Raw genomic sequence first — 11,430 nt, forward strand, 5'->3', positions numbered from 1 at the left:
TATATTTATGAAATCTAATTTCATAAATATATACTTTAGTAACTCCTTACTAAAGTGGTTGGGCCCAACACTCTGAATAACTAAATCCATTAAACTTATCTCAAGGGAATATTTTGTATCTCCATTAAGAGACTATGAATTCCATCGTGAGAATATATGTTCCATCAACACTAAATGCGGATGCCCAACATACTGAGGTTTTGACCGTAACTAATAGATCTCACTCCTGATATATCAAAGCAACCTACATCTCATGATCAAGTCCATTATTCTCTCAGGATTTAGAGTTGATGTAAATAGAAGTCGTGAGATTTATTATTCATTTGACAGTCGTTAGGAGAATAATAAATCTCACAGTGGTCCAGTTCAATATGTCTTAACTCTTAAAACATATCAACATACCAACTAGAAGTCTCCACTTCCATGATCAAGACAAATCATCTTAGTTGATATGTTATAGTCTTCGCAGATGAAACGCCCAATTTCATCACCGACTACGAACTAAACTTCTGAGTTTACAAAGAACTTGTGATTTATATCTTCTGTGACTTTTCACATAAATCACATACAATGCATCTCATGGACTATGATAATGTCTTAGTTCATTTATAGATAGTCTCATATAATTAAACAATTTAATTATTAAATACATGCCAATAAATTGGGTTTTAGGGCATAAACCCCAACAGGCACCATCACGTTACCTGTGGTAGTTGGAGCGTACCCACAACAAATAACCAGGAAGGTAAACTTCCTTGTGGTTGATTTCTCATCATTATACAATGCCATCATTAGAAGGCCAACTTTAAATAGTTGGAAAGCGGGTAACTTCTACCTACCATTTTTCTTTCAAGTTCCCGACTGAGTATGGAGTGGGTCAAGTATAACGAGATCAATTAGCCACCAGAGAATGCTAGCCATGTTGGCTATGGACGAGCATGCATAGATGATGAACATAGATGAAAGAATAATTACTATGGAGCCCACTGAAGTACTAGAAGATATTCTTTTGGACGAGAACAACCCCGAGAAGTTTACTAGAATTGGGGCAAGTATGGAAAAGAAGACAAAGCAAACCTTGGTCCAATTTTTGAAGAAAAGCCTTGACCTAAGTGTCATTACTCATCGTCTAAATGTGTATCCTTCCTCCAAGCCTGTACGTCAAAAGAAAAGAGTTTTTGCTCCAGAACGAGACAATGTCATCAAAAAAGAAGTCTAGAAGTTGATCACAGCGAAATTTATCCTGGAAGTTTATTATCCATACTGATTGGCTAATGTGGTTATGGTCAAGAAGGCTAATGGCAAGTGGAGGATGTGCGTAGATTTCACTGATTTAAACAAGGCTTGCGCCAAGGATAGTTATCCGCTGCCATACATTGACTAGCTGGTGGATTCGATAGCAGTTCATAAACTGCTAAGTTTCATGGATGCCTTTTGCGAGCTACAATAAGATAAGGATGGACGAGGTGGATCAAGAGAAGACTTCCTTCATTACTAGCTAAGGGTTATTTTGCTACAAGATAATGCCTTTTGGATTAAAGAACGCGGGGGCAACTTACCCAAGACTTGTTAACCATATGTTTCATCCACAAATCAGACGGAATATGGAGGTTTACGTAGATGACATGTCAATAAAGAGTTTGCACGAGGAGAAGCATCTAGACGACCTTCAAGAAACCTTTAATACACTTAAGCGGTATAACATGAAGTTGAATCCAAGCAAATGTGCATTTGGAGTTTTGTCAAGGGAGTTTCTGGGGTTCTTGGTTTTACATAAAGGAATTGAGGCAATCCAAACAAAATCCAAGCGATACTGAATATGGAGCCACCGAAGAATATCAAAGAAGTCCAATCTCTCACCAAACGAGTTGCCGCCCTTAACAGGTTTGTCTCGAAAGCTACTAACAAGTGTTTACCATTCTTTAAGGTTCTCAGAAAGGCATTTGAGTGGACGGATGAGTGTCAGAAAGCCTTCCAAGACCTCAAGGCTTACCTCACCACAGCACTTCTGCTGAGCCCGTCTGTACCTGGTGAAGAATTATATTTGTACTTGGCGGTGTCCCCACATGCAGTAAGCTCAGCACTGATTAGGTAGGAAATGCGGATTCAGAAGCCGGTTTATTATACGAGTCGGGCGCTGGGAGGATTGGAAGGACAATATCCAATGATGGAGAAGCTAACCTTTGCTTTGGTCATGGCTTCTAGGAAGCTGAGGCATTATTTTCAGGCTCATATCATCAACGTCCTGACAGATCATCCCCTAAAGAAGGAAATGAACAAGTTGGAAGCTGTCGGACGACTAGTCCAATGGTTCGTGGAGCTTAGTGAGTTTGATGTCAAGTACCAACTAAGGAGCGCGGTAAAAGCACAAGCACTAACAGATTTCATTGCAGAGTTCACTCCCGGTCAGGACGAGCTAGACAAAGAGGTAGGGGCTCAAAGGTAGGTTATCAATGTAGATGGATCATCCACGCCATACGCAGGAGGGATTGGAGTCATACTAAAGTCCCCTGAGGGAGATAAAATGGAATATGCAACCCGTTTACAATACCAAACCACCAATAACAAAGCTAAATATGAAGCTCTCCTCAAAGGACTAGAGTTGGCTAAGTCTTTAGGAGCAGAATCAACAGTAGTTAAAGGAGACTCTCAATTGGTTATTAATCAAGTGAATGGAATGTGTGAAGCTAAGGAGGAGCAAATGAAGAAGTATCTCAACAAAGTGAAGCAACTCGTCCAAAAGTTTAAAGAAGCCAGTTTTGTTCAACTCCCGAGGGAGGAAAACATGGAAGCAGATGCTTTGGTGAAAGCAACTTCGGCAAGAGGAATTATGGATGAGTATGACGAAATCCAATATATGCCGAGCATAGACCTTCCAGAAATACAACAAATCGGAGGGGGAGAAAATTGGATGAGTCCAATAATAGTCTATCTCAAGGATGGAAGGCTTCCAGAAGACAAGGACGAGGCTAGGAAGTTGAGGGTTAGGGCTGCCAAGTACGTCCTCAAAGATGAAGTACTGTACAAACGAGGCTTTTCTCAGCCCTACCTAAGGTGCCTAGCCCAGGACGAGTCGAACTATGTATTGAGGGAAGTCCATGAAGGAGCATGTGGGAATCACTCGGGAGCGAGGTCGCTAGTCCATAAGGTCGTCCATGCAACCTATTACTAGCCAACTATTCAAGCAGATGCTGAGGCTTATGTCAAGGTGTGTGACCAGTGTCAACGCTTCAACAACGTTCCTAGACAGCCCTCGGAGTACCAGACCCCAATGATGGTCCCATGACCCTTTACGTAGTGGGGGCTGGATATCTTAGGTCCCTTCCCACTAAGAACCAGGTAGATGAAATTTTTGGTTGTAGGGATTGAATACTTTATCAAGTGGGTGGAGGCCAATTCTCTTGCAAAAATTACTCAGCAAAATGTAAAAAAATTTGTTTGGAAGAACATTGTATGTAGGTTCGGGGTACTTAGGGTGCTAGTATCTGATAATGGATGATAGTTTGACAATGCACCTTTTAGAGACGTTTGTGAGTAGTTTGGAATCAAGAATCACTATTCCTCACCCTCTCACCCACAAGTGAACGGACAAGCAGAAGTAGCAAACCGATCCTTGCTAAAAATAATCAAGACTCGGCTCAAAGAGGCAAAGGGGGTGTGGCCAGATGAGCTGCCAAGTGTTCTTTAGGCTTATAGGATGACGGTGAGGACCCCAACAAGAGAAACCCCTCTCAAGGTAGCCTACGGAATTGAAGCAGTCATACCTACAGAAGTTCATATGACTAATCATCGAGTGATGAAGTACCAAGAGAAGGAAAATAAAGAACAACTTCGTCTTAACCTTGATCTTATTGACGAGGTAAGGATGGATGCAGAACAAAGGACAGCAAGATACAAAAATCTTATGGCTAGGTAATATGATGCCATGGTAAAACCTAGGCGTTTCAGCATTGGGGACCTCGTCCTTAAAAGGGTAACCTTGGCAACCAGGAATTCGACTCATGGAAAACTAGGGCCTAATTGGGAAAGACCCTATAGGGTTATCAATTGCAAGAGGCAAGGGTCATACTACTTGGAAGCTTTAGATGGACGGAAGCTAGAACACCCTTGGAACATTGAGCATCTGAGAAAGTACTATGAGTGAAGGCTGAGCTTGGACAAGAATTACCATGGATGAAGTTGTAGCTATGTGGTCTACTATTATTACATTTTTTTACTACTACTGTTACATGTTTTTAAGAAAAAATGAGTGCACTAGTTCCTAACTTTTGCACCGTCTATAGACAAATTTGTGAAGAACGAAGTCATGTACTTGTATAAGTATTTTAATTTCCTAAGGCACTAGCATCTAAGCGTGTGCCATATTTGTGGATGATGTTTATATCATTAATACGGTTTGGATTTCCAATGTATTTGATGCATGAATCTAATCTCCATAATTTCACCCATAAGAAAGCTAATGCCTAGGATGAACGAAAATCTTTGGACACGGGGATGTAACGTCTAAAAGTTTTCCTTGAAATGAGGATAAAGCGAAGAAAAAATATGCTAAGGCATGCTCGTCTAGTAAATGAACGAGAAAATATATACTTGTCCAAATGATGGAATTAAACCATAAGCATTGACGCCCAGGAAATGGACGAAAGAATGCATTCATATAAAAATATTTTTAGATATTTAAATTCATGGATAGACATACCCAACCAAGGCAATCCAACATTCTGGACGAGTTGAATACCAAAGGCATCTTATCCAGAGACGGAGGTAAACCGTCCAGCCTCTGGACGAGGAAAAGAACTAGCCACCAGTCATTCATAGGACGAGCTATACTTGAAAAATTAAAGAATGGCAAACATGTTAAACATAAAAGAAACGAGTGGACAGACCACTTCAAAACCAATGTAACATGAATAGTGTAAGCAAGGGATGAACTCGTCCATACAACAACAATCAATAATGAATAAAAATAAACATTCATTCATCAAAGTTTAAAAAGGGTAGACAACCACCGTCCAAAAACCCTTATAAAGTAAAAGCTTAAGAAGGCAGTTGTTTGGAAACTTGTCCAAACTATTATGGACGAGTGAAATGTACTTTAATAAATTTTAAATAGTCCTAAACAATGGACCTCATAAAAAAGAAGAAAAGGAAGAAAGTAAATAGTTCAAATTTTTATACTTTTCCTGATGGATCCTCTCTGGTCTTTGACTTGTTCTGGGCTGGGTGGGTGGTAGCATCGTCCTCGATATTAACGTCTTAAGAACTCGTCTAGAGGAAAGAGCTAGCAGCACCACCAAGTTGAAGTTTGATAAAGCTAAAGTCGATTTCAAGAAACTTTTCCTTAGTGTTCATACGAAAATCTTCAAACCCAGATGCATAGTTGGCATCTAGTAAATCAGTCAATTGCTTAGAAGCTCTGAACTCGTCTACTGCACCTTCTTTGGCTTTCTCAAGAGAACTACTCATCTCATCATTCTTTTTCTGAAGGTGATCAAGACGAGTGTCCTTTTCGATAATATCAGTCTTAAGCTCTTCAATGAGATTTCACAGCTCCTTGGCTTTGTCCCTAGCCTTAGCTGCTACTTCAGCCCAGCCTTTGCAATTGTCCTTGACTTCCTTGATCCTTTTTTCTAGCAAGATCCTCGTCTTGTCTAGCTCTGTGGCTTGCCTGGACACGGCAATGAACTTCGCCATAGCTTGCACAAGTGATCAGAATGTTTTGTCAAAAAAAAAAAAACAAAACATATGTATATATTGTGACAACAAGGACAAGATATATATATATATATATATATATATATATATATAAAGTTCCTTTACTTACCTTGAAAAGATCGTGAACACTTGAGTGCTCAAATTCCCTCAAGCACATGTCATAGCATACCGCCACATCCTCACCAGTCACGGCCATCTCAAATCTCTCCCAAACCAAATCCTCATTTTCAACAATGTTCATAAGGACCTTCTGAGGAGGCTGAGATGAGGTAGGCATGGTAGTCTTGGACGAGGGGATGTGAGCAAGCTCAGACGAGTCTACGTCTTGGATCTAAATAGACGACTGCTGAGAGGGAGGGGGAATAGGGAGACCAAGAGTGACAATCCCAGTCTTGGACGCCCTATGTTTTTCCCTCTTTTCCTTACGACGGCTTGGAAGATTCTCCAAGTCAATAGCTTTTGATAAATTTAGTTTATCACCAACGACTGGACGAGGCTGATTTTCAATGTCCTTGGTTGCCTCGTCCACCACTTCTTTACCTTTTTTTTCTTTCATGGTTGCCATCCCTGAAGGAAAAGACTTAGTCATCCAAGAGGTAATAAAAATATACTCTTTAAAAAAAAAAAGGGAGGTGGGATAGAAAAATTACGCCTGCGGACAGTGAGTGCGTGATCTAGGGCTTCTTTGGATGGCTCGGGACCAAGCCCCCAGATAGCAAGACACTGAAGGCTTACCAAAGAGTGAAAAAGGTCAAGGTAGAACTTGTTCAAGGTTGGTCATCTAATACTTATAAAAAGAAGAGAGAAAAGAAAGGAGAATGAAAAATTGTCAGATGATTACAGGAAAAAAATAAGATATATAATAGTGATAGTAAAATAATCATAATAAGCATACCTTCAGGACGAAGGTTCCCTAACTCTTTAGTATATGGGGCAAAAGGATCCCTGCCAACCTCGACAAGGTGTCTAGCCCAAAAACCAGAGACAAAGAAAAACTCCTTCTAGTTCCTATCTGATGTGACCAAAGATTTTATTAACCTACAATCTCTCCCTCTGGTTGTGAATTGGTAAAAACCAAGGAATTGGTTAATTTATGAGGGTTTGTAACAGTAAAGGAACTCGTCCATAGTAAGAGGAAGATTCCCTTCAAACACTTCCCTCCAAAAATTTTGCATAAAAATGACTAGTCTCCACACATTAGGGTTAAATTGGCAAACTCCAAAGCCTAATCTAGTAAGTAACTCTCTAGCAAAGGCATTCAAAGGTAACCTAAGACCCCCTAGAAGGTAAGCCTTGTAAATGCCTATCCCAAAATGAGGTTGGCAGCACCATTCCCTATCGATGACTAACTTAGGGTTGAGCATGTCAGGGATTTGGTACCAACTCCTAGGGGCAGCTAATCTCTTCTCGTCTGTCTTGGAAGGAATACCTACAGCACAGCTGTGTATAGTCTCTACCTCATCTATAGAATCGGATGGAGGAACACTTGTTGAGGTGCCAGCCAGAGAACCGGAGGCTGTCCTTGTCCTAAGGTGTTCTTGAAAGACCTCTAAGGGAATCCCAAGGACCCCAGACGTGTATTCCTCAATATCCCCACTATTGCTACTACTCTTATCGCTACTAGAACCACTATAACTGGAGTCATGATACTCGTCTAAAGCTTTCTCTACACTATTTCTAGATGAGGAAACAACAACCTCAAACATACCGAAATTTGAAGGAAAACCAAAGAAGGGGGATGAGGAGATTTCCTGGCTCTAGAAGAAGGAATACTAAGGATGCTGGAATACTTCTAGAAGAGGCAATGGATGAGGAATGTCAAAGAAGAAAATTTGAGAAATGTAAAGGGTACAAGAGGAATTCCACTATTTATAGGCGTTGAAAATTGGTATTTGAAACGACGTGACCAACCAAGAAGCACCATGTGGCATTTCCCTTGAAAACTTAAATCGACACGACAAGTCGCCAATGAAGCTATGACACGTGGCACAATCCGAGACAATAAAATTTAACCATTCAAATTGTGACACATGGTACGACATTTGACTACTAATACGAAGACATGCGACCAAAGAACAACAGTAGATCCTCCAATGCTCTGAACGACCCTTGGACAACGGGGGTAGCTGATGGTGAACTAAAAAAATTGAACTAACTCCAATTCGTCCATAAGAGGCGTCCAGAGCTGAAAAGATATTCCACATAAGAAGGTCGTCCATAGCAGGATGACCGTCAATGGGAATGAGGGTCGTCCATCAGGAAGGCTCCTGGACAACCCCCCCTAACACTTAGGAGATTCCCAAGGCCTACAAGAGTTGGAGATGGAACCACATGCTATTGCTCCAAAGCATGAGGGAGATCCAGGTTCATTGCAACAACTCCTTATTAAATACTTAACTTCTAATGACAGTTATGCAAAAATGTATAACTCCTACGACGGTTGTGGAAGTTATTCTTGAACCTTCTGGTGTCCTAAAATATAGGGGAAGTTACAAATCTAATAACCATTTCTGGGGTGCACTATATAAACACCCATTCACACCAGATAAAGGTACGTTTTTTACAATTTCTGAAAAGTTGGAACTCCAGAATTTAAAGAGAGAAACTAACTTGGGCATCAGAGGGTTCTTGACCAATCCACCCTGGTCACCTTTGATCATTTATTCTTTCTTTTTCAAGCCTTCAAAACAGTCGCTAAACCTTTGAAGCCCGAAGCATCCAATCTACTGATTTTCTTTGCATCATCATATATATTAACTAAATATTAATATATTATATACTAGCCTCATCGCACGAATGACTATTTTTTTATTTTTTGGACTTATGTCTTATTCATGGTAGTTTTATTTGATTTTTATTTTAAGAAGAAGTTGTATTAGTACTTGACTATTTACATTTTAGAGGTGATAGTATTGGAGCTATTAAAATAGCAATGGTAGATCCTAGATGAGTCTAAATCTAATTATTGAGCCATTGACAATAGAACTGACCTGTAAGACAACCATGTGTTGATATTTTTATGGGAAAAAAAGGAAGCCATTATTTGACCTTTTAGTGCCTTTAATGAGCAAAGGGTAATAACTAATAAGACACATGCAAATAAATTAAATTCAATATAATCCCTTTTATTTTTAAACTGAAAGTATAGTCCCTCTATAAAAACTTTGTTCCATGATTCATTTTGCTAAAATTAATTAATTTTCTTTTTGTAATACACTATAGGGATTTAAATTCCAAAGAGCTACAAAGCGCTTAGAAGTATATTAAAATTAATTTTTTTTTATTCAATCTATTTCACTTATATACAACTTTTACACAATTTATTTTTAAAATCTAGATATCTAATAAACCAACAAAAATAATTAAGCACTCACAAACGATAAAGATACAAAAGAAAAAAAAACAAAATCACAGATAAATTTGGATAGCCATACAAATGGACCAAACAAAGGAGAAACATTGATTATACCTCCACCAATAATATTGACACCACCAAAGAAAATACGATAGCCCCATCAGTGGTGGCTCCGGGATTTTTTTCTAGGAGGTTCAATAAGAAGATAAATCTTAGATAAAAAATGAATCTTATGGTCTACGATGTTTCTTTATTACAAATTTTTCCATACATCACAACCCCACAGGCGAGTGGCTCAAGTTATATTAATATATTAGTACTTACATTTTATATATTTGTCATTTCAATGCATATCAATGTCACGTCCCTAGCTTATGTAAGCCTTAACTTTATTGGACTCCAAAATTATTCTTGAGCAAGAACTCTTTATAAATATTATATATATTGAAACAACTTAGAAAAATTTCAACAATCAATTTTGTCTTAAGTCCCACTCAAATATGAAATTAATTGAATAAACTCTCTCTCTCTTCGAGATTGGTAAATTCATTGTTGAACATTTAAACATTTTACTTATTATACATAAACCTATGATGTCCATATATAACCTTTAAATGAGCAAACAAGTTGACATCTTCAAACATATCAACAACCAAAAAAAGTTGACATCTTCAAAGCTACATGCATAATAAATAAATATGTGTAAACCTCTCATGTTCAAGAACAGTAGGAAAATTGTGACAGAACTCCCTTTTAATTAACAACGATCACTCTAGAAGGTGTTCTTGATATGATATAGTTTAATATAGGTACCTATCACATTACATGATGGTTTTAAAAATGGATCAGACCGACCGGTTCAATTGGGAACCAGACTACAATTCAATCTGGTTATCTTACAAAACCAAAAATTACACAAAAAGGATAAAAAACTGGAAATTGCTGGTTCAATCAGAAAAATTGGAAACTAGGATGTTTTAACCAATTTTAAAATGGTTCAGTTAGGATGTCAAAACACAGTCGTTTTTGGCAAGATTGAGCCACCTCGCCTCTAAAATATACATCTAACCCCACCGACAAAGGACTATCAAATAAAAAATAAATCAAAACAATGAGAGAGAGAGAGAGAGAGAGAGAGAGAGAGAGAGAGAGAGAGAGAGAGAGAGTCGAATACTCTTTTAGATCTACATCTATCTTCACCCTTGAGGAAATGAATCCCTAACTAAGAGAGAAATGCTGAAATAAAAGGAAACTAGAAAGTGGTGGTAGACTGCTATGAAACACTCGAAAGTTTGAAATTGGTGTATGAAGAAATTGAAATGCAAATGTTGACAGTTTCAATGGGGTGCCACATTTCAGTTTTCTATTGGTTATAGTCTTTTTTTTTTTTTTTTTTTTTCTTTTTTTCCATTCATTGTGTGTGTTCCTTGTGGTGCCACATTGTTGGCATGCAAGGCAGTAATTAAACATTGGTCATGACATTTTTTTTAAAAGAATATCATCTCATTTCATTAATATAAAAACACGAATATGGGCATAAATTTATAGTTATAAATTAACTAACTAAATAATTATATATTAACTAAATATTAATATATTATATACTAGCCTCATCGCACGCATGAATATTTTTTTTATTTTTTGGGTTTACATGTCTTATTCATGGTAGTTTTTTTTTTTTTTTTTTTAATTTTAAGAAGAAGTTGTATTAGTACTTGACTACTTACATTTTAGAGGCGATAGTATTGGAGCTATTAGAATAGCAATGGTAGATCGTAGATGAGTCTAAATCTAATTATTGAGCCATTGACAATAGAACTGACCTGTAAGACAACCATGTTTTGATATTTTTATGAAAAAAAGGAAGCCATTATTTGACCTTTTAGTGCCTTTAATGAGCAAAGAGTAATGACTAATGAGACACATACAAATAAATTAAATTCAATATAATCCCTTTTATTTTTAAACTGAAAGTATAGTCCCTCTATAAAAACTTTGTTCCATGATTCATTTTTCTAAAATTAATTAATTATTTTTATTAAAACACTATGTAGCTCAATATAATCCCTTTCTTTGTTCCATGTTTATTCAATCTATTTAACTTATATACAACTTTTGCACAATTTATTTTTAAAATCTAGATATCTAATAAACCAACAAAAATAATTAAGCTCCCACAAGCGATAAAGATACAAAACAAAATCACAAATAAATTTGGATAGCCATACAAATGGACCAAACAAAGGAGAAACATTGATTATAACTCTCCACCAATAATATCAAGGTCGGCAAAGAAAATACGATAGTCTCAATAGTGGTGGCTCCGGGATTTTTTTCTAAGGGGTTCAATAAGAAGATAA

General features: G+C 37.6%; 1 protein-coding gene across 1 annotated transcript; it reads left to right on the forward strand.

Moving 5' to 3' along the window:
• The first annotated feature begins 2,524 nt into the window (after positions 1-2,524).
• Positions 2,525-3,172, forward strand: LOC142620372 (uncharacterized). Its single transcript, XM_075793749.1, has one exon. It carries the CDS (start codon positions 2,525-2,527, stop codon positions 3,170-3,172), a length of 648 nt encoding a protein of 215 aa, XP_075649864.1.
• Positions 3,173-11,430: the final 8,258 nt, after the last annotated feature.

The sequence above is a fragment of the Castanea sativa genome, chromosome 12 (assembly GCF_040712315.1).
Source record: "Castanea sativa cultivar Marrone di Chiusa Pesio chromosome 12, ASM4071231v1".
Taxonomy (NCBI): domain Eukaryota; kingdom Viridiplantae; phylum Streptophyta; class Magnoliopsida; order Fagales; family Fagaceae; genus Castanea; species Castanea sativa.